Source organism: Tigriopus californicus, chromosome 4, assembly GCF_007210705.1.
Source record: "Tigriopus californicus strain San Diego chromosome 4, Tcal_SD_v2.1, whole genome shotgun sequence".
Taxonomy (NCBI): Eukaryota; Metazoa; Arthropoda; class Copepoda; order Harpacticoida; family Harpacticidae; genus Tigriopus; species Tigriopus californicus.
Window position 1 is genome coordinate 13,006,189 of NC_081443.1, and position 24,615 is coordinate 13,030,803.

The 24,615-nt window shown below is 41.1% G+C and overlaps 1 protein-coding gene and 1 long non-coding RNA gene across 2 annotated transcripts; both read left to right on the forward strand.

Moving 5' to 3' along the window:
- Positions 1–581: 581 nt before the first annotated feature.
- Positions 582–3,273, forward strand: LOC131879120 (uncharacterized). The gene is made up of 6 exons (XM_059225338.1): positions 582–1,524; positions 1,594–1,818; positions 1,889–2,175; positions 2,246–2,585; positions 2,655–2,889; positions 2,971–3,273. Exons 1-6 carry the CDS (start codon positions 738–740, stop codon positions 3,179–3,181), a joined length of 2,085 nt encoding a protein of 694 aa, XP_059081321.1. The 5' UTR covers positions 582–737; the 3' UTR covers positions 3,182–3,273.
- Positions 3,274–8,881: 5,608 nt separating this feature from the next.
- On the forward strand, positions 8,882–10,231 carry LOC131879121 (uncharacterized). The gene is made up of 2 exons (XR_009373095.1): positions 8,882–9,385; positions 9,906–10,231. It is a non-coding gene; the product is annotated as an uncharacterized LOC131879121 (long non-coding RNA).
- The last annotated feature ends 14,384 nt before the right edge of the window (positions 10,232–24,615 follow it).

Sequence of the window (24,615 nt, forward strand, 5' to 3'; positions counted from 1 at the left end):
ATCTTATCATTCTGACCATGTCATTCCTTTAACCAACCATATTTACGTATAATATTCAAACACACACTTTTATTCATTTTATATTCATGACCGAGAATTGCAATAAAGATGATTGTAACGACCCACAAAAATCGGGCCCACCCCAACTAAAAGTCCGATTTGGGGTCTTGCTTACCACTACTGGGAATGGAATCCCCAGCAATACTAGAGAAGATATTTAATACGTCCAAGGAATGGTGGTGTATTATGCAGCATTGGACTGAACATTGCAGTTAGATGGATTTGAGTATCTTCTTACCATTTCTGCAGATATATCTCAATATTGCAATACCATGTCGAGCCTATCAGAGGCTGCTTCAACTCAAGCGGTTACCTTTGCGCGACATTTTTCTCAAAATACATGGGGATTGAGAAAGGTTGCGTGGTTTTAGAAGAGGCCAGTTCCGCATCCAATAAATTGAAACTTTTTTCACCTTTTGACATTTTATTTCTCCGTTCTCGTCACTTATTTTGCCATTGACAATAGCAACTGAAAGCGAAAATGCCGGGAAAAGGGTATGTGTGTGTAGGCATCAATGAGAGCGAGCTTTATGGTTAAGCTGTGTGTGCGTGTGTGCTGATTGTTTATTTGTTTGTGTTGTTTGTAATGCGAGCGAATTGTGTTAACCGTGTCAGGTGAGCGAGCTAAAGCCATGCCTGTCAATGTTCACTTCCACATGACCCCATAGACGGATCCCATGCCCATGATCATGTGGTCCATGGGATGTGTCCGTCGGCATTGGCGGTTGCTAAGGCTCCCCACGTCATATCGAAGCGCCCTTCGATATGGACTCCCCCGCCTGCTTTCCGTCCCCGCCCACCCGTCTGGTCATCTGTGTGCTGTGCCCTCCTATTCCCCGGCAAATATCGCCTCTTCTTTTGAGGGACGTTTCATTTCGACCACGCACGCCCATCCAGCCCACCGGTCTGAGTCCGCCTTACTCCAGTTTCGTACTAGCCGGGATGTTCTGGACTCGATCCTGAAGACCTTGAGCCAGACTCAAAGCGGGTCGTATCCCTATTTCCCGGTCACGGTTTCGGATCCGAGCCCGACCGTGACCTATGTGCAACGGGTGATTGCCGAGTCCGATCAGGTCGATGACAAAGACGAAATGGTGGCCTTGGTTCAGGCCATTGTCCAAGCTGAGCAACAGCCTGCATGTCCCGATGTGGAACAGCGATGTCTGGACAAGTTCCAAAGCTGGGTGGGCAAAACCAAATTGGGCATCGGGTTCCTGTTGTATCAGAGTGATAACCTGAAATCCGGAGAGTTCCTCACTCGGGTCGTGGCTCATTTAGGGCAGAATCTGAACGCTCTGAATACGCCGGAGTTTGTCACATTCATGCTCATGATCCATTTCCGTCGACCGTGGAGCTTGGCCGAATTGGTGGAGGTGTGTAATCCCTCATTGATGCATGAGAAGTTTGCCAAATTACTCGAACTCAAACACCTCTCACCCGCCGAAATTTGCGCTTGTTGTCTGGGTAGGTGATTGAAAGTCGTTTAGGTTTGTGTTATTTCATCAGTGCTCAAGCATGGCCGCCTACTTGTAGGATTTCGAAGGGTTCAGGATTTCCAGGTGACCAATACCGAACTGAGATTATCTTTGTACGAGACGCTATGTCGGTTTGCCACTCGAAAGCCACTCGATGCTATGGATCAATTGGTGATTTTACATCTGTGTTTGCTAATCAACCAAGGACGAGGCTCCCTCAGTGACAACCCGGAAATGGTGGCTTACACTTTGAGCTGTTTTCGGAATGCTATTCAGTTACTAGGTAAATTATGGCCGCATTTCAAACGCAGCCACAGACAGGTCTAATGATTGAGGCACACTATGTTATCCAGATTTGGAGACCAGCTCCAAAGTCATGACCTTGGGCATGTTAAATGGTGTGCATGATGAGCTCGTGACTGACCAGGTCCTCCAGAGGGTTATCCACGATCCATCCCATTTGTCATTGAGAAGTTCCGTGACCTTATTGAATTTTCTCATTCGAGTTGGAACTGAGGATTTGTCCAGCTTGAAAGCGATTCAAAATCGGGTCCTGTCGTGTGTTCAAAACGTAACCCAACCAACTTTCCAAGATCTGGCCGATACTTGGTCCAGTTTGTTGCTATGCTCTCTTCCATTGGTAATTGAAAAGATTTCGTACCATTTTTGAAGTATCTTGGATAAATCGAACGCCAATTTGTGTTCTCTAGGTGATTGATGAGAGCTATTTCCGAGACACCTTGAGCCCATTGTCCGAGTTAGTCTATTCTAATCAGAACTACCATGAAATGTCTGATCAAGTCATCACCGTTTTATTCAAAAGTACCTTCCACGGGCGATCCACTATCAACATAGCCGAAGTCAACTCCACCCCTGTCAAAAAGACCAAGTTCATCAAAGGGATCGTCCGACTGTTGGGAATTCTCCAAATCGACCGACCCGACTTGTACGAAAGTCTAAACCTAGACCCTTCCTGCATAGAATGTCTCTTTGTTCATTTCCGGGAGCCGGTCCCAGCGGCGGTCACATCCGATACCGAAAATCTCAATAGTAAGGACCACATACATCAGCTCACACCCTATTTTGACCCAATCTGATTCAAGGCTCTCTGTCGCTCAGATCTATCCCCAATCCTGCGGTTCCTTGCTCGGAGACGTCGAGACCTGAATCAAATCATGGGCTTCGAATCGGCATGTGATATTGTGAGTGTGATTCCACTCTTCACTAATCCAATGGTGGTGTTTGGTCACGTGGCCGGAAATAGCATGTGCGCCGAGGCGTACCTTGAACCGGATCGCTTCGGATATTATCGGGCACCGGATGTGGGAGAATGGGTCGTACTGATTCCGAAACGGTGAGGAAGTCACCTAATGCCTAATTCGTGTTCAACTGCTTCAATAATGGATCCTAATGTGTGTTTCCTTATTCTATTTAGATCAAAGGCAACAGGTACCATGGACTGGTATTGGGAGGTAATGGTGAGACATCTTCACCTCTTGGGCTTCGAAGTGGCAGAATTTGGGAGCTTGAAAGAGACAACGAGGGCTGTTGAATTGGTGAAGAGCATTCTCATCGGACATTTTCCGAGACCGTTTCTACCCAAAGAATTTCGACAAACCCCTGTGGTTAAGTCGTCAGACAAGTAGGAACCGACAATAGGCGGCGGCATATTTGCTTTGCCTTAATAACGCAATGTATTGATGACTGAAGCATTAGAAATGGATCATTATTCTGGGAACATTTCGGTGCACTTTATTGATTCCGTGAGTGGATGATCAGGATTCTGGGCGAATCGATTGTTTAAGGAAGCAGCCATAGCGGGGGTGTCAGATTTGGAGTTCTCATCTATCGTCTGGATGGTTATGGCCAAAAATGAAATTTTAAAAGGTAATGTTGTAATACATTTATTTTGAAAACACGGTGAAAATCTTTATAGCTGAGAAAAAATGACAAGCCCTGATCAAATTCTTGAGGTATAATTCAGTAATTTTGGTAAAAAGTGCGCATTCATTAGTATAAAATTTGGCATACTTATGTCAAGGGAGGCATGCATGTCACTCGGAACGGTTTTTATTCAAAGAGGAGATGTCACAAGCAACGGCAATTTTGTCCGAGATTGGCAGAAAATTGGAAGAAGGTCCAAATTTTGGCTGGAAGTTTTGACAGTTTCATAATTTTAGGTGGATAAAATATCAAAAACAGTTGGCATCACTGGCTTTGAGTCATATTGAACAACTCTTCGGTCAATTTCTCTCGTTGATGCACGTTGGCTGGGAGATGGACAAATGTGCGTGATAGCCAATATTCCGAGGGGCTGTTGGGCCAAGGACAAAAAGGTGTTAACAAGTTCTCGGCCGGGAAGGACAGCTTGTGTCCGGACATCACCTCCGGAAAGGTCAGGTTCCCCACACTGTTGGACACTAACCTTGCCAGCCCGATGGTGAGGGGCTCGGTTTCGCATATAAAATGCGTCCATGAATCAGTGGCATCATTGACGTGTGGCACACATAAGTATTTTTTGAGGAATTTGGCGAAGGTGGCATTGGCGGATTTGAGAGCGGATTGGGTAGAGTTTGGGAGCCAAAGGTGAAGACCATCAAGAAAAATTGGGGTGATGCAAGTCCGGAAAATTTCAAGCACTATTGGAAGCGGTAAATTTTAGATTAGGAGACGGTGGTTGAGACATCCAATCCAAGCTTTGGCCTTGACTTGCAGAATTGAGATGATCGGTGAAGGATAGTTGAGGAGTGAACGTAAAACCAACAAAGTTGAAATACTTGACGATTCCAATCGGACTATTGTTAATGTGGAAGGAGGTGGGAGGCAGACGACCTTTATGGAAAACCATGGCCTTCGTCTTGATGGTGTTGAATTGAAGGCCGTTCTCTTGGCAACAACCGTAGAGTGCATTGATGGCATATTGCAATTCCACGGGTGAATTAGCCAAGAGAACCAGGTCGTCTGCATATTGAAGATATTGTACCATAAAATGGTTGATGGTGGGGCCTTGGTGTGTGAGGGCTTCGGGCAGGTCAGATACATAAAGATTGAAAAGAATTGGCGATAGTTGATCCCCCGCGGCAGTCCAATGGAAGTGAAGTAGAAGGGGGATAGGTCCTCCCCAGAACGAATGGAGCATCTGAATCCCGCATAGATGTTGGACAGCAGGACACAGATTGAACGCGGAACTCCCCACTGTGATATCCCGGTGATGAGTATGTTGCTCATGCTCTTCCAATGTTAATGTATTCTAGTCAATTGTATATAAACCAGTCTAGTCAGAAATACATGTCAGTCACGAAGCGTACACAACATGGCGCAATCGGCTTGATCCGAACCTGCGCGGGCATAACCCATCAGATTTCGAATCAACACCCACAATTGGAGTTTGAGGAATAACCGCGATCGGTCCACCCTGTCGAATGCTTTGGAGAAATCCACAAAGCATCCATACAATCTCCTATTATTGCTGATGTATAGCTCACTCCTTCCATTGTGGTGGTAAGAAAGACGTATGTAGGGCGTGGCTGAAAAGAACTTGGAGGAGTGGCTGGACTTGGGTTCGGAGGAGCGAAAGTTGGAATGGAGAAATACCCGCTCTTGAGGGAGCTTTGTTTTTCATCTTCTTGAAGACCACGTCCATTGCGGGTTCAGCGAAGGGCTGCAATTGATGGGACGACTTGGCGCTTTTCAGAGATTTGTGTTATTTACTTCTTAAGAACCTGTATTGCTTCCAAATTTCTGGTGTTTGCCTCGTTTTGGCACTCCGTAGTTTTTGAAGCATTTGATCCCTCAAGTCTTGATGGTAGGGGCTGAACCAAGGAGTCTTGAGTCCTCCTCTCCTCTTCTGCACCAAAGAGGACTCTTTGAATGCTTGCGAAATGCCTTGGGCCGCTGCAGCTGGATTGGTCACGATCCCGGTGTTGATGGAAAGCTCCAGGGCCTCAAGTTGAGCCGCATACTTCCTTTCGTTGACCACGCACCTCTCAGTTCGAGTCACGCTCAAATGATGGAAATTTCTGGGCATTTTGAAGGTGACTGAAACTGGGAAGTGGTCAGAAATGTCCAATGAATGGACGAAACTGCCCCGGGATGAAATACTTTCTGACGTGAAAATGTGGTCAAGTGTAGACGCCCCTGGGGAGTAGATGTAAGTTGGGACTACCGGGTCGGATCGCAGAGTGATTCTCCATTGGCTCAGGATCTGGGTGAGATCGGAGAATTCACTCGAGTCAGGACGGATGTTGAAGTCACCACCAATGATGACTTTCTCCGGATTCTTCACCTTCTGAAGGATGGATGTGAGGTCCAAGACAAGGTCATCATAGTCCGTGGTTGGCTGATAATAAACGCCAATGATGGTGAAGACTTGGGCAGCCACGGCTATGTGATGAGGAGAGGATGGGCTCAAAGCGTTTGGTAATATAGAGCTCCAGCCCACCGCTGGGCCGACCACGCCCAGCGGGCTTCCCGGCATGGTCACGAAGCCCTGTTTGCCAAGAAAACAACTCTCGTGTTTTTCCTCGGTAACCCACGTCTCGGAGAAGAGGGTAAAGGCGTGTCCTCGGAACTTGTCGAGGCACTCCCCAACTCCAGACACTCGCAGCATGTTCGCCCGTCCATGGTTATTGATGAAACAGGTCGACACCGGTTGATTTCCTCCCCTCTGCCTGTTCTGCCGTCACCGCCGCCGATGATTCCCCGTGACATCTAAATTTAACTGTCTAATCAGACTTGGAACAGAGGGATCACATTGCATTATGGTCGTCGCGGAGAAAGGAGACTTTAAACGAAGAGGATTGATGAGGTATGAGGTAACATCATGTAACAGATGTGGGACAGGGATATGGGAAGAGAAAGGATTGTGAGGAGAGGTGCACTGACGGGGGCGATTCACTTATGACTTGGAGCCAGAATGAATGAGTGTGGTTTCACCCAGGGCTCCCTAGTCACACCAATCAAAATCATACGCGGAACTATTTTGAATTGAGTATTAGTTCAAAGTAATTCCCAAAAGTGATCTGCTCACGTCCGCTATCGTCACATAACTTGATAGCAAACAATGGCCGAACAGAACATCCCTTGAAAGCCACAAAACAAATTAGTCTTGTCCTCAATTTACGGACGCGTTCATGAATCCTTCATAAAGACGGACATGACAAACACGTTCATGACCAATTTGTTCCCTGTATCATATTAGACAGGTCTTTAAGTTGCTCCAAGAAATGACTTTGATTAAATTGCTTCTTGTTGTTTGTCTCTTCCAACACGAGCAGACTCCTATTATTTATTTCAGTCATTTACAGCCAGGTTGTAGGTAACAGGTACATTCGAACTTCGATTTAACGATATTGTCCGTCAGAGGAGAACATATCGTTAAATTGAAATTTATGTTGAAATCGAAGTTCGACTGTAGTTCACTACAACAACCCTTCGGTTCATTTATGATCGTTCCAGGGATGAGGAAGTTATGGTACAGACTGGTGAACATTTCAATTTCATGTCCTTCGGATGAGAAGTCTTCCTGTCAAGGTGTACAGATGATTTTAAAATACAATTGTTGTGCAAATGTGGCTTAGGACAAGAGTGCTCTTGGATGAATCATGTCGATAAGGCCTCACTTTACTGACTCTCGTGGTGCAAGGTTCCTGTTAATGGCGTTCGATTTCGGACGAGAGACATGTGTTTTTGTTAATAATAAGGTGTGTCCATGATCGAGAAAATGTTTTTTGGGGGATCGCCAATAGGAAAAGACAGATTCCTTTTGACTACGAACTTCCTGGTTGGATAGTCGGGTTGGGAGTTCATTTTTGTTCATTTTCATTTCAATGCCGGAGTTTTGACTTTGTCAATGATAGCTAATATCATGAAAGAGCCGTGTTTATTTCGCTATTCGAGATGTATTCGAAAAGGACTCTTTGAACCTGAGTACAGCAGAAGTCTTGCCTGTGGCAATTTCAATTTAAAAAAAAGATTGAGACCAACCAACTTAGAGAAGTAGTAACACGGGGACAACTCGCCTCCTGGATCTACCACCCCCTTAGAATTAGTTTTGAAGAAACTGCAATCGTATGTAAAAGAAGCACTAAAATGCGGCATCAGTTTCATAAAATGCCACACCCTTTACCAAAAAGATGTTTACATTTTGCTTAGGAACATGCAATTACTTAATTTTTGTGACATATAGCGATAGTCTCTAGCCAGGGTGACCTCGATTCCTTCTTTAGTTCGGTCTGGGTTTTCACGGGCATTTCTAACCGCTCTCAGCATTCGATGCAACACGGTTTCACCAGGATCACGCAAACGCCCAGATGTATGATTGCGTTTTCCTTAACATGACGGACACACTGCTTTTTGCGTTTATTTATTATCAAGAAGCTTGTTTGATAGTCTGACATGGATCTTTCTAATATTTTTCGGGCTACATTACAGGCCTTTGATTTTGCTGAAGCCCCCCTTATTGATGTAGAAAAATAAAAAAATATGCGTATTTAACAAGTTGATATTTCCGAGAGAAAAATTCCATCAAGCTCTATAGACGATAGCATAAAAATCAATCGACCAATGAGCTGCTTCAATGGTTGACTAAAACCACAAAATATTACAATTAAAATGTGGTTCAATTCTAGCCAGGACAAAAGTTGTCTCTTTGGTCTTGCTTGGATGCTGGCCAGCATGTTGGAAGAGCGTCAAGTAAGATATATACTATGTCTCAAGCTATCCCTACCCTAGCAATATCTCAGTGCTTCAGTCCCTTTTGTGCACATCCAATGAAGCATTCCTGATTCACTCACATGTTGCATGATCTTCCACCAACCAACCAACCAACCAACCAGGGTCCAGAGCCAACCAGCGCCAGCAAATTGTAATACGCTGATGGTTCACTTGTACTAAGTCGAAATGCACACGCACATAGAGCTAGTAAATGTATACACTTGCCGTTCATTCCATGTAGCCATTATTTCAAATCCTGCACTGGCTCGCTCAATCTCAAGATCCCTCCAAAAGATTGCTTGACGTCCAAAAAAAAGGAAAGGACACTCAACAGCTGACAAGCAATGTTCTGAATTTATAAGGGCAATACTCATTTGAACAACAATATTCATAGTTTCAAACCAAAACACATTCTGAAATTCCTTTTTTAAGTGACTTGCTCTCAAAAAATACATGAGTCACTTTTTGTTTCCTACCTACTTGCTGTTGTTTCAATGGTCTAAGTCCAGGTGAGTTCAAGAGGGCCCCTCGAAATTGCTTGACGCGCTGAACGGCGAACCCTCCAACAAGCGATCTCCCCGCTCAGAACGCGAAAGAACTTCGTCAAAAAAACATTGTCCTTCAAGGTAAGTACAAGCGTTAAATACTCTTCTCTCAGCTAGGAAATTATCTCTCAAAAATCACGTCCTTTATCGATACATCGCTTTATTGGCCAGACTAGAAGACACGACAATCGATCAATGTCCCATGTTTGATCGTGTCCAAACTATGAACATCAACACTCTCAGGATCGTTCTATTTCAAAGAACCATTGATTGCCTTGCTTTGCACTTGGGGAATGTCCAAAAACTTAATGCTATACCCAATCAAATATCTCAAATTAGTGTTAAAATGTTCCTTTATGTCAAAGGAAAACGCTTGCTTGACAACGACACTTGTTCGAGGGAAAAGAATCAGTTTTTGACGGCTACAGTAACATTCATAACCACAAACTAGGTTAGAGCTTCCGCAATCTCGTGTTCGAGTGAATCTTTTGTGCAGAGTTTGTAAAGAGGGAAAGGTGCATCGTAACAATAGGCAATAACCATTGTGTGAACCGAATTCAAAGACCATACGGCAAAGAACCTTTATTCACAGTTCAGTTTCAACTTCCATGCTGCAACAGCAGATGGGCTTTTAAGATTTGCCATACAATATGGTAGATAGGCTTCCTCTTTCCTTTGCACTCACTTTTGGCTGATACGTACATCGTCCAATTGCACCTTTTATTTTTCAATTAGATCATAATCGCATTCTAAACGTAGCAATGAATCCCTAAAGCTTTGATTTGTGTTGATTTTTGAACCACTTCAATGATTTTTGTAACGGATTTGGTGGTAAAAAGTCATAAGTGTCAGATGCCGCCTCCTTCTGCCGTGACCAATGTGTTGTACAACCAAAACTCATAAATGTCAGTTGTAAAACGGGTTTTCCACCATGGTGAGCCACAAATCAAGCCTGATAAGGTTATGGCAAAATCCATTGGAGAGCTCAATGGCCTGAAATGCCAAACTCTGACGTAACTCGTAACCACTTTATGGACCCATCTTATTGAACTGAGTTGTCACAATTGACAAACGACTAAGCAGTGACGAATGTGTCACTTGTCTCTTTCAGATGCGATCCTTGATTCTCCTTGCCCTTCTTGCCATGGTCCTGGCTATGGCCTTTGCTGAGGCGGATCCTCAACCCGAGGGTGAGGCGGACTCCGAATCCGAGCCCGAGGGCGAACCCTACAATGGAGCCGGAGGCATGACCCCTTTGGCCTCTTTGCTTTTTTCGGCATTGGCCTATGCCCTGTATCAATAAATTCTTTATGAAGAGCGGAAGAGGACCGAAAAAGAATCTGAATAGTAAATCACGTATTGATTCAGCTTTGCTGTCATTTGTTTTGCCGTGAAAATGAGTCCCTCATCTGATAATAGATATCCTTTGGAAAAATACTCTTGTCAAGAAATTATTTTTTTGTTTTTTCTAAGTTCAATTGCATTTGAAGAATATTCGAGAACACCCAGTGTACGTCGTTACATGCATTAACTGCACACAGGATTACCTCTTCATCTTAATTTTCATAAAACAGCCAATTATACCCTTCTCCCTTTAGTTATAGTTGGCAGACATTTGGTGCGGGGAGTTGCCAGCGGACAAAAGTAGTTAACACATTTGAGCAAACTATTTGAGCAATGTCTTGGATACTGATTGTTGCATGGCCGAGTGGTGGTAAATGACTAGATGTTTATTGTTGATAGAGGGAGGTATATATACAGAGAGATGCAACTATTGAGAGTAATGAGTGAAGGTGTAGAGTGAGCATAAAGGAAAACTATTGGTGACTAGACAAAGATACAACACTGATTTTGAACACTAAAAAGCGTGATTTTTTTAAAACAATTTTTGTTTTCATTTCGTTTTTGATCCCTCACTTTGGCTTAAGGGATCGCAATCCTCTTTTCCTCTCAAAGAGCTAACCGCCCATATTTGAAATTAGGGTTATTTGCCCTCTAAGTAGTACCCAGGAAATTAAATCATTGTCAAATGGCTGACCTTCCTGTTTTGAAATTTCCTCTAAAACTTCGATATATTCGTCTTTTTTGCTTTGTAATTAAATGATTTTAACTAATAGGACGCCTATCAAGTCATAAACCTGTAATCTAATGCATTCGCAAATCTAACCCTGCGTCATGCTTTGCAAATGATAAAAAAACAAATTCCACGAATTTTTGTCTCCCGTTTAACCCAACACCAGCTTAAGATAAGATAAAAAAGGTTTGATCCAGTAAGGCATCATGCTTCTTGCTTTCGACTTTCGAAAGAAATTCTTGATCCAGATAACAAGCTTGGTGATCCAAATTCAATAGGACCAGTGATCCAACGGACTTTACGAGTACGATTTTGGCACTTTAGTTGCGTTATTATCCATTTGCAGAATTTCGTTGAACGGAATCATCAATGCAATCCTCAATACCGTAACACAGTGGTAAAAATACCCTTTAAAGTTTTGATGGAAATTCCCAAGCACAACTTGGCATTTTTCTCCCTCAGAAAATTATGGGAAACAATTTTGATTTTATTGGTTTATGAAATTCTAGCCCACATAAAAAACTTACATACCTAAAAACATTATAAAAACTAAAATTTTCAAAAACCTACTCAGAGTAAGTTGGGAGCACATTTTGTTGGCTCTTGAATATAAATTATGATATCATCTGTTTCACCGCTTTTTAGTTACATGGAATTTAGTGGCCCAAATTTCATCGTTTTTAGCCCCAAAATGCTCCGGTTATATGTTAATTCAATTTCCTAAAGAATTAATATCGATTTTCAATATCACAAATACAAAAGAATATTTTTCCCCTTCTTACATAGTCTCACAATAGCTAAAAATGCTATTTAATGTCACTTAAAACACACTAAAAGTGTAATCTTTGAAAATGTGTTTTACAATCATCATGTGTACACTTAGTTATGCATTCACTTGAATTCTGAAAATAGCTTCTTTAAGGCTTCATTGATATTTGTGAAATTTTCAGTGACCACTCAACTAAATGTACCTTGGACGCTTTTAAAAATGAATTTTCAAAAATTTGCTTTTTGAGGGTTTTAGATATGGTTGTACAAGGTTTTAAGTTAATTTGAAATTATGCAAGTAATGGAAAAATAATCTTTTGTATTTGCGATAGTGAAAATCGATATTATATCTTTGGGAAATTGAATTAACATATAACCGGGGCATTTTGGGGCTAAAACCGATGAAATTTTGACCACTGAATCCGATGTAACTAAGTAGCGGTGAAATAGATAATATCGTAAATTACATTCAAGAGCTAACTAAGTGTGCTTCTAATTTACATTGAGTAGGTTTTTGAAAATCTTAGTTTTTATAATGTTTTTAGGTATGTAAGTTTTTTATGTGGACTAGAATTCCATAAAATAATAAAATTAAAGTTGTTCCCTATGACTTCTTGAGGTAGAAAAATAGCAATTTGTGTTTGGGAATTTCTCTGGAAACTTGATAGGGCTTTTTGAACACCGTGGTAAGTCATCAGAGGTCAGTTTTTTTAAAGCTCGTACTTCGGAGTTAAGGGTTGGACGTTAACCGGTTTGTACTAAACTCGCCAAAGTATTGAGCGGATGTTCCTTTTGGGTAACATCCAAGCCTTAACTAAGAGGTGTTAGAGTTTAAAAAACTCGCCGCTGGAGAATTCATTACGGGGTAGTTTTTTGCCCAGTTCCTTACTTTCGTCTCTTTCTATAGATGTTTGATAAATAGGCCTCGGAAAAAAGGTAGGAAAAATAAGCCAAGGTAGACAAATTTGCCAAAAAATGTAGCAAAATCAGCCATAAAAGGGTTAAAAAAACGGCAAATCTTGCGAAAAAGGTTAAAAATAGTTGAAAGATTAACAAAAAGGTACTGGAAAATGAATTCGTCGATTCCAACATTTTTGACACAAAGCATGAAAAAAAGAACCAACCGTTTTAGCAAGAGAAATGCAACGTTAGTTATAGCTCATTATCATTGAGATTTTTTGTTGCAAGACTAAGGCATTGCTCTGAGAGTATTTAATTGTGGTGTGAGAATGAGCTTTCTACCTCAATGCTTACTAAGGAGCTAAACATGAGGATCTATTCATCAGTAGCGATGACAACACTGGGTGACATTTTTGCTGCTTATCATGTGTTGCCTTCATGGCATTGGTTTTGTCAATTCCCTCAGGATTGATTTCGTGCACTTTCTTTTGCTTTGATGGGATATAGAACCAAACAAGGAAGCAAGGTGTCAAGTCTTAACACTGTTTGTTAATGAAGGTTGAAGTTTAAATTGGTTTGCAATGTGTGTACTGTGACCACTTTTTTTAGGTTCGTCAAAAATTTTGGCTGTATTTATAACCATCTTACAAGCTTATTTCCTCCTTTTGTAAGTAAAAGAACAATTTCAATCCCGCCCATTTTGAACAAGTAAGAATGAAAAATGTCAAAGGAGGTACAAAATGGGAGGTTTTCCCAAAAACGACAGATTAGGTATTTTGACCAAAAATTTGGCCGAACAGGGTAACAACCTCGGTTTAGGTTATTGACTTCTTTTCCTAGGTCTTTTGATTAGCCATGTTCGCCAAGCTTGAATTTCTATCTGTGAAATGTGACAAGCACCCCTCACTTTCCTTTTGGCTTAATTCTCATGAACTTTTCTCATTTCAGAATTGTGTTATAGCTTATGAAAAATAAGTACACATCATTTCATGAGCTAGCATGTCCAAAGTAAAAGTGAGAAATAACAAAGTTGGTGATCGGACTGGAAAGGTTAGCGGCCAACAGTGTTGGGAACCTGACGTTTCCGGAGGTGATTTTATTGTATTGATTGGTGATCATCATCAGCAGAGGCAACATTTTTGAAGAATCTGTAACAATTTCAAAATAAGATGTCAAAAATGCAGCGAAGTGATAACAACGAAAAGTTTATTTTGAAAAAAAAAGATAAGGATAGTATTTTCAAGAGGACCCAAAAGATCCAAACCTTTCGTCCAGATTTCGTCAAAATTGGCTTTAAATTGCCTTTGGGGGACATTGGGGTTAATTTATAAATTCTCTAAATACAGTTCCGATCTTAGATACTCATTTGAGTTGTTTTCGTTGCTTTGAGTGATTTTGAAAAGGCTAAGCAAGGTTTTCATAAGACAAAAATGGTTTCTCTCGATTTCAAAAGTCCCCTGTATAACTCTTGAGTACTGAACTGTTTAAGTGACGTTATATCGAGCAAAATAGAAACATATAGAAAAAAACTCGTAGTGATATTTGTTAAGGGAAAGTTTTTAGGGATTCCAGCTTTTTATGTTTTAGAGAATCGTGTATTTTAAAGTGTAACTCTCAATACTTCTAAACTTCGCCAGTCGTTGAATAAAGCTCTCTTTGAAAGTATTTGGACAGCATTGCTGAACAAAAGTTAGGGAGGCCCTTTGTGCTGACCCATGATGCTAAATTGATCTTTCCAGAATAATTAGCCCATATTGTCATGGCCACACGATTCACTCATGGGTGTGTATGACGATGTAAGTGCAAAATCATGTGCTTCATCACTATTGGTTGTAACATTGTGTTAAGTTGGAGGTCGCATGTTTAGTTTTACACAACTATCCACGGTATGGCCACCTAAACAAAAGCTTTGTTGACTCATGGTCGACTCGTGAAGATCGCATGAGGATTCTATGTAAGGGCGGCTTTAAGGCAGCTTTACACTCGGCTGGAAAACCAAGATTGAATCCGATTTGAGAATTGAAGTGGGAGTAGTGCTGGGGCGGTTTTTTCGCAGCATGAGTCTTTCTGTTCGACTTGAGTACAGTGAAAGACTGAAATCGCCCCAGCACTGGTCCTAGTTCAATCCTCAAACCGGCTTCAATCTCGGTTTTCCATCGTAGTGTAAAGCCGCCCTAACACAATATTACAATCTCAAAATCTAAAACCAAGTACCAAACGGACTCTAAAGTTCGTTGAACTTTGAAGCTGCTCATGTTGTTCCCATATGTAAAGGCCGAGATAAAACACTCCCCAGTAACTATTGGCCGATTTCTCCCACTTGTAATATTGATTAGGTGTTTGAGAAGATCAAGAAGTCCTTCCCCTTAGTCAGCATGGATTCCGAGCGCATTTTAGCACGGTTAGCCAACTGATTGAGCATATGGAGTAGGTCATTGACGGACTTGAGGTTCATGAGTCAGTAGGTGTAGTTTATTTTGATTTTGCCCAGGCCTTTGATAAAGAAGGTCATGGCCTTTTGTTGAAAAGACTTTGGTATCCAAAGCAAGGTTCTCAATGGGATAAGAAGCCTCATTCATGACAGGAGGCATACATGTATAATAAAGGTTGAAGGGTCACAGAGTTATATATATTTATATATCGTCAAGTCACGTGTCCTACAGGGCTCAATTTCAGGACCCCTCCTTTTATAATATTTATTGCCCCGCTTAAAAAAGTTTGATATTTGTGCAAGTCTCTCTTATTATACTTACGATACGAAGTTAGTATCTTGTTAGAATGACTAAGAACACTAAAGCAAGGAAACGCCACTTTTTGTGATCACCAAACCTTTTGCGCCAAGTTAGGCCTAAACTTTTGGTGGTGAAATTTTTGAATATCAATTATTGGCAGAACTATTGAACAAAATATGTTACTAATATCATTTTTGTAACCATTAATGGTATGTGCTTCAAACTAGGCATGTAAAATACTTAAAATGACTTCAAACATGTCTTGAAGAACAATAACTGCAAAGTGTTAATAAGGTTTTCTTGATTAAGTGAGAGACTGCGCTACACATAATCAGTCAATATTTTGACCAAAAATAGACATATTGTAGCTCTGAGCTACATGCTGCTCTTTAAACTCATTTGAATACTTTATAATCATGGAATGCTATAACTTAACAAATATGACACCTTTTTTAATCTGACTATATTGGATGCTTCTGCTAAAAATAAATTTAATGGAGTCCAAAATTCAAATTGAAATCTTTTGAACCAGACTTTGCTATTGCTCTGTGCCCCTTAAATTATAAATATTATTTTTTACGGACTTCCTTACCGCTACTAGGATTGGAATCACAGCAATTCAAGGCGGAAAAGATATTTATTATACTTGATTTTACATTCATATAATATTTGATTGATGAATTAGTTAAAGTTGATTGAGCAGGCTAACCCTTGAATTTAATGTTGATCGGGAATTTTAGTCAAAAACTTGTCCAAGTCTGACTTAAAGGATGCTACAGGATCAACACTTAAATACTCTCCCCATGAAAATTTGAAGGCAGCAAATCAAACAATGAAGGAGCCCGAGAAAGAAGAGAGTTGAACTTCACTTTTTTTCATTAGCCTGGCTTCTCGAGGTCTTAAAGGTGCTCTCAGAACGCACGTTAAGCCTCTGCAGTCACTACAATAAACCCTAAATTACCCTAAACTTCCAAATTTGAAACTCTACTCAAAGACAGCTCATACATTGTTCACCAATGCTTGATGCTTTTTGTCAAATGTGTGGATTAAGACAAAGTTATCAGTTGTCCATCCCAGATATTCTGATTTTTGAACATGTACTTTGTTGCCCATTCCATGCATTTCTTTTGTGCTTTGTCAGTGTAGGTTCCTCCTCAACTAATAGAATGATTCTTGTTGATTTTCTATCTATGCATGTTTTTGAGCCAGTTTTGCGCAATTTCCACTGATTCAAAACATAGTTTGATTGTTTTTGATTAATTTGATGCTCATAGGTATTTCATTTATTCTTCTGACTTTCCAAATTAATTCAGAAACTTAATATATGAACAGAGATGTATAGCAAAGAGATCATTATTTTCTAAAAATACTGAAATGTCCTATGTAGAATCCGTAATCTTGTTCTATTGATTGGTTAATGTTTATTGATCTTTGGTAAGCACTATTGTACTTTTTGTATCATGATTCCGTATTTCTTCATAGGTACAAGATAATCAATTAATCAACTTTGTAGTTCCTATTTCCATTTTTTAAGAAGGACAGTTTTTTAACAGTTTTTTATTGCTAATTTATTTTTATGTTTAGCTTTAGCAGTTTCTCTCTTATTTGTATTGTAGTGTTTCTAGTTCCAAATCGTTATGTGTAGTTCTTCAGTTTGATTGTATTGGTCCTTGACAATTACAATTTGTTGTTCATTAGTGCATTGATTTTAATTTGTGTTAGACCAGTTTGTTGCGTTTATTTCTGTGTTTTTGTGTTGTTTTCCTAGTTTACATATGTTCTTAATTCCTTGCTTTTCTCTGTCCCTTACTTCTTGTTTACTATCTCCATCTTAAATTTGTATGTTTAGTTTGACGTGAAGAAGTTCATTCCTATTTTGCTTCGTTGTCCTGCATCTCAGGACCAGATTGCATAGCCTTTTAGTTTTCTTCTTTTTCTTGGTCTCTTGATTTTGCCGCTAGTTCCTTTGCATTCATGATGGAAGCTATTTGTGGAAAAGTCAGCAAAGAGACTAGTCTCTTTGCTTTTTGTCCAGTGGCTCTAGACTAGGCAATGTTTGGACTTGGTCTTAGCAGGGAAGGATCCTTCCATAGTCAATAAGCCCTTTTTCATAGAGGCTTTAGTTGTTTGGGTCAACCAACTGCTTGAGGAACAGGCTCACCCAGTAGTTGAGAAGTCGACTGATTTGACCAATGTAGAGGTTCAAGTAGTATCTCCTCTTGAAAAAGAGCAGCATGCGAATAGGTAGTTGCAGAGAAAACAGTCTGTCCTGTTTACCGGAAGCAGCCTTGTCCTGAAGAAGGAAAAGGCTGTCAGTTTGACCACCCTAAATGGTGTCAAAAACTTCTCAAGTTTGACCTTGAGAAGTACAATAGGAAGAAGGGATGTTCAAAGGTCGGTTGTCATTTCTTTCACCCGTATATGTGCCGTCAGCCCATGAGACTTAAGAATTGCTTTAATGTATGGTGTACTTCCGTCCACGTAGAAGGGACGCAAAGTAAGCAAAGGTACAGACAAGTTCAGTCTCATAGTTATAGAGCTGACTCTATTCCTAAACCTAATCCCACCCCATCCCCCTTCCTTAACCCTTTTAGCTTCCTCCCTCCCTCAGTCTCCTCCCACCTCCCATTCTCTCTCCTAATTCCCTCCACTTCCCTTAAATACCCAATCTACACCCATTCCTATAAAAACCCTCCTTCCTAATATTCCTTGTCCCACCCCTATTCCCAAAACACGTTCCTATTCTCATATAGCTGCCCAAACCATATCCCAAACCCAACCATCCCCATTACTTGCTTTTTTATTTTTTTAAATTTGCTTTACATGCTTTGCCTCCAGTAGAACGCAGCTTTGTTGATAAGAGGGATTTTTTACGATTGGAGAAGATGGTCCAAGATCTTGTAAACTTGATTCGTCAAAAGAGAGGCCCGTAAAGGGGCTATATTTGAACATGCATTGTCTGATTTCTAAAAAAGACAGCACAAAAGTTGAGATCCTAGAAGAACTAGCCGTAGAGAGAGAGATTTCATTCGTCTCTATAACAGAAACCTGGCTTCGACCAGGGGTCCTAGATGAAGAACTAACAATAGTTGGTTTCAACTTAGTTCGTTGTGATAGGATACACCCTGATAATCCCATATTCCCACATGGAGGTGTATGCCTATACGTCAGGAATCAGTTGCGCATTAGCCATGTACAAATGTCGAATGGAGAAGTAGAGGTCTTAGTTTGTCATATCCGAAGGCTAGATCTGTCTGTTGAAACAATGTATAGACCCCCTTCTTGTTCAGTAAGCTCTTTTATGTCAGCTCTCCAATTCACTGGAAATAAGATGGCACTTTGCTTGAAAGTTTTCTTTGTAGGGGCCTTTAATTTTCCGGCTAGCGTTGTAGAGTGGGAGGCTAGTCCCGATGGGTATTTTCCCATTTTGAAACCGACATCTCAGTCGTTCGAAAAGCTGGAGGAGTTTGCGATCTTGCGCAATTCCTCCCAGCATGTTGGTGTAGCCACTAGAGAGAATAGCGTTCTCTACTTGGTCTTTTCCAATGACCCTGATCTGATCTAAGTTCGGAAATGTATTAAATGAATTTATAAATTAACCCTTATGTCCTCCCAAGGCAATTTGAAGCCAATTTTGACGAAATCTGGAAATATTTTTTGGATCTTTTGGGTCCTCATAAAGATACTACATTCACATTTTTCAAAATAAATTTTTGGGTGTAATCACTTCACAACTGCCCTGCATTTCTAACACTTTTTTTTAAGTTGTAACAGATAAAAAGTTGCCACAAAAATGACATTTACGTTCATTAAAGAAATTTCATTATGAGATTTCAACCAAGAAAATAGTTGCCAAAAATTTGTCAATCAAACGAAAAGTTGTCACGTTAAATCTAAGCTACCGACACCTTAAAGTAGTTTAACAGTGGCAAAAGCAGCCCAAAGTTGAATCCAGTAGTTTTACTTAATTCACGCTAATATTAAGGCCTCCATTCAATCTTGTCAACCTTTAAAAAAATCAGATTTTGCATTAACCAAAACTCTCCGATTGCAAGAAAGCTTTTGTCAAATCTTCCATCAAACAACTCGCCCTGACCTTTTAGGTTACAAATAATAAGACTGCTCAGTGTGTCAGTTAAACAAGCACTCTAGATTATTCACTCTTCCTCCAGTTCCCATTTGTATTTTGTATTTGGGTGCTAGGGTCGGAGGGATGAGCCTCGCCCGGCCAGCGAAGCCAGCCATCACATCGTCCTTATACTTTTTCCGATAGGCAGTGTCGTGTCCGTATCAGTTTGGTTCTCCGTCTGTGGGCAGGGTTAGCGTCTAAAAGTTTCCTTGAGAAAGGTCGAGGAGGAGATTCGAACCGGGACCTCTCTCGTGTAAGGAAACTGCGCTAACTACTACACCACGTCTCCTCCCAAAGTGTTACTTCCGACGCCAGGGTTTGAATCCACGATACCTAGGGAGAGTATTCTTGCCTTGTTAGCGCTGCCTCTTAGACGGCTCGGCTACACAGCTCCTTTCCGGATTGTTTGCTATTTTTGTCCATTGAAGTGATTTACTTGCTTTTGTTTGTTTGAACCCCTTTAAAATTTGGTTTTCCCTGGTTTGTTCCCATCAGTAAGCAAATTTCCTTTCACCAGCTACTCTATCCTGGAAACGGTGAAGTCATTTAGTTATATCAGATTATTTTACAGATAGTGTTTTCGAGAAGTTTGCGCTCACCAAAGCTTCTATTATTTTCCAGTTGCGGAGAAACGGCCTAATCGTGGTTGGTTTTCACCTAACTGTGAGAGTAGTTGGTGTTTATAAAATAAGACTTTGAGCTAAACATGGCAGCACTGTAATCAGCTGTTATTAGAATCAAACTGTTTCGATCGGTTCCGATCGTTCCGATGCCTTTCGAGCTGGATTGGAACATAAGAATCAACATCGAACTTGCAAGCTGATCTGCTTGCGTTACATCAGTATTGGTCATAGCGACTTTGAGCCACTTTTCAAAAAAAGTAGAAAATAAGAAACGTAGATCTCCTCAATAAAGGCAGGTCATTCTTATATTATTTCATTGTAAAGAGTTCGCTTCAAAGATATGGTGTCAAAACGTTATGTTGCTGACCATTAGCAGGCCGAAAATTCGAATTGTATGTGGTGTATACTACATAACTTTGCATTTGACCATATCTCCTGGGTTCCCTAAGCATAGCCAGGGCCTAGCATAGTGCTCGGCTCAGACTGGCCAAGTGCATCTATTCAACAAGATCTTGTGGTCGTATGAAGTGCTTATGTTGAATATGAACAGTTGAGGAGATAGGAAATTTCGGCTTCGTAGTCCATATCTCTAGAAGTCCGTGGATAAAGTGATCACGTGTGACTAATAGTCTACTTTTGCACAGGTTCTATAACTTTCTCATACACGGTTAAAGAGGGCCATCTCTTCAGTTGAGATCATCTCAGACACACCCCGAGGCATAATACTCGGACCCATACTATTTCTAGTACCACAACCTGACACATAAATTCGTTTTTCTGGGACTTGGTGCTCTTGCTACGGCCTTAATCCATAGCTATCCAGGAAATATATACCATCCGCAATATCTCAAAACCTTTTGCAAAGGTAAGACCTTAATCTGATATGCTTCAACCCTCATTTTCATTTGATACCCACCCATGTCTAATTCCATTCAAAAAATAACGCCTTAAGTCGAACGATTGAGGAAGGGGCAGTGGCTTGGTTGCTCACTCAAACTACACTCTCCAATAAAGCAACGGAAATACTGATGTTATGTTTTGTCAATCTTTGGGCCTCATTTACAAATGAGTGCTTCCAGAGAAAGTTCGAAAAGATGTGGCAAACCTGAAGCCAGAAATACTTCAAGGCTTGTAATCCAAAAAGTCTCCAGAGCAATTTGAATCCAGTAGTTGTGGCTAGCCTTCAAAGAAAGTTGGATTTAATCCAAGGTAGAATTAAGGCCTCCATTGAGACAGATCAGTTGAACAAGGAAAGTAGAGTTGTTCAAGAGGTGAGGTCGAATCCGAAGGCGTTTTTCTCTTATGCAAACTCTAAGAGAAAAATCAAACACCCTGCAGGGCCTTTTGAGGTCGATGGGAAAGCCATAGAAAATGCAGAGACTATGGCCAACATACTTGGAGATCAGTTCTCTAGTGTGTTTTCAACTCCACTGAGTTTAGGAGCAACAGTCCATTGCTCTATTGATGAGTTTGTTTGGACTGGCAAGGCTTGTCAAGCTGAGCATTTAGATGATCTTGTAGTCACAGATCAGGATGCTTTAGAGGCCATCAGGGACTTGAGACTCTCGAGCTCCCCTGGCCCTGATGGAGTGACATCTCAGTTTCTGATGAGATGCTCACAGGTTCTTGCTCCTGTTTTCTCGTACTTGATGCGTTGCATCTTGGACCAGGGCAAGTTCCCCTCTTCTCTGAAGGTAGCTCATGTTGTTCCAATTTTCAAAGGGGGAGATAAGTCACTCCCCAGTAACTACAGGCCGATTTCTCTCACTTCGAATATTGCGAAGGTGTTTGAGAAGATCATGAAGTTCAAACTTGTTGAATTTCTTGATATACATGAAGTCCTTCCTCCTAGCCAGCATGGGTTCCGAGCACATTTTAGCACGGTTACCCAACTGATTGAGCATATAGAGCAGGTTATTGAGGGACTGGAGAGCCATGAATCAGTCGATGTAGTTTATCTCGACTTTGCCAAGGCCTTTGACAAGGTAGATCATGGCCTTTTAGTTAACAGGCTCCATGAGATTGGGATCCAAGGCAAGGTTCTCAATTGGCTAAGAAGTTTCATTTGTGGTAGGAAACAATTAGTTAAGGTTGAGGGATCCCTTAGTGACATACATGATGTCAAGTCGGGTGTCCCTCAGGGCTCCATTTTGGGTCCTCTCCTTTTCATTATCTTCATTGCTCCGCTTCAGAAGCTTGGTAGTAGTAATGTCAGTATCTCTTCTTATGCTGATGATACAAAATTGGTAGTTGGTAGGAATGGTCAGAACTCCGGTTGTCTGTTAGAGGTCCTAGACCAAATCTACTCCTGGGTTGCTGCGAGTAACATGGCACTGAATGGAATGAAATTCCGCTCAATGACCTTTGGGTCGACGCCATTAGACACTCCACTATTAGATGATGAAGGTAAGGACATTGAGCAGGTCTCATCCATGAAGGATTTAGGTGTAGTCCTCCAAGATAATGGAAAGTTCGATGAGCATATCCAGTTGAAAGTTGGTAAGGCTTTTCAAACATGTGGTTGGATATATCGCACGTTTAAGTCCAGAGATAGTGTCACGATGCTACCTCTGTACAAGTCGATTGTTCAGCCGCATCTTGAATATGCCTCTCCCATTTGGGCTCCAATTAGTTCAGCAGGTTTGCAAAAGCTCGAGCAGGTCCAAAGATGTTTTACTAGGAACATTGAGGATATGAGAGAGATCTCGTATTGGGAGAGGTTAGAAAGGTTGGGATTGTACAGTACTCAGAGAAGGTACAAAAGGTATCTGATATTGTACGTTTTCAAAAGCATTCATGAGCTTTGTCCCAACCCAGGATTTAGGGTCAATTGTAGTGACCGTAGAGGCTTAATGTGCGTTTTGAGAGCACCTTCAAGCCCTCGAGAATCCAGGCTAGTTAAAACAATGAAGTCCAACTCTCTTCTTTCTCGGGCTCCTTCATTGTTCAATTTGCTGCCCTCAAATATTTGTAGGGAATGTATAGGTGTTGATTTAGTAACAGGATTTAAGTCAGACTTGGACAAGTTTTTGACTAAAATTCCGGATCAACCTTATATTCAAGGATCAGCCAACTCCAGTTCGTTGGTCGATCAAATAATATATATAAATAAAAGCCAAGTAAAACAAATAATCTTCTCGTCTTGAATTGCTGGGATTCCAATCCCGTTAGCGGTAAGGAAGTCCGCACACACACACAAAAAAAAAGATGAATCACCAAAACAATTAGAAGACAAGCTTCTCAACGTGATCAAGCAAAGAAATCTTTCCAAATCTATTGGACATATGATGTGTAAACCCACCGGTCGGTCAGAGATTACTCACTTCCAAGTATATTCATGGACTATTCCATACGACTGACATCAATTTCAGCCACCAAATTAGAGAACGTGTCACATGTAAATTTACCCAATACCATTGGAGGTACAACCCGAATGCTCCTCTTTGATCTATCACGTGTCGCTTTTTCTTGAAAGAGGCCTCAGACGCTTCGACGGGTCAGCAGTGATGAGGGGTGCGTGTGAAAAAATCCCTGACCAATTCAGAAGACCTTAGACCACTTTTAAAAAGCAATGGAGTGAATCTTAGATCGCGAAAAATTCAACTTATGTAGTAAAGTACGATCTTTTGTCAGTCTAAGATTCACTCTTTCGCTTTAAAAAACTGGGCTCTGGACGACCTACCTTAAACAGTTCCGGAGCAGCCCCCGATACCTGAGCCCATTTTTTAAAGTAAAGGAGTGAATTTTAGATCGAGAAAAACTCGTACGATACATCATAAGTTGCATTTTTTTCTCGATCTGAGATTCACTCCTCCCTTGGCTTTAAAAACTGGCCTCTACGTATGTAGGTATTAACATTCAGTCAATTCAAATTCGACCTCTGATGAGCTCGCTTTTCCATCTCTTGTCCGTCCAGAATAAAAATCAATTCCAATTTCATCCGATTTGCGATAAAATTTGGCTTTTTAAACCAGTCACTTTTCAAGAAGGCAAACATTTGAAGAGTAATTGGTGAGAGCTCCTGAAATTGATGACGTTAACTTGAGAACGTCTGATCAAGCCTCTCATTAAAATTTGCTCCTGAGAGAGATAATGGGATGACAATCGCTCCAAACCCTTGAGGTGCATCAATGTTAATGTGTCACCCTTTCCGAGGTTTCTCATCACAACGGGCACCTATGGCTTCGCGATTCCGCTGGCAACCGCAGATTCCCATTTGAAAATCCCTAAAGTAGATCAAACCCTTAACCTCCTCAGGAAACCGCCAGCACATTATATTTTGATTAGCTGGGAGGTTAACGCGCTCTCTATGTCTTGTCTGGCCTGCATTCATCCATCCATTCGTCCATCCATCCATCTTTCTGGGGCTTCTTCCGCCTTTCCCCAACCAAACTCAACCGCCCTTTGCAACGTAGTCGAGTGTAGCGAACCTAACCTGTGGATGTAGGGTAGAATGGTTGAAGGCGATGGATACTTTCAGTTTGTTCTTGATGACGTTGACTTCTTTTTCCCGCTTTTCCTTGGTAGATGAGCTCTGGTCTGGTTTGGTCTACGCACTCGCTCGCTACGTATCACGTCTGGTTACTACGTATAAC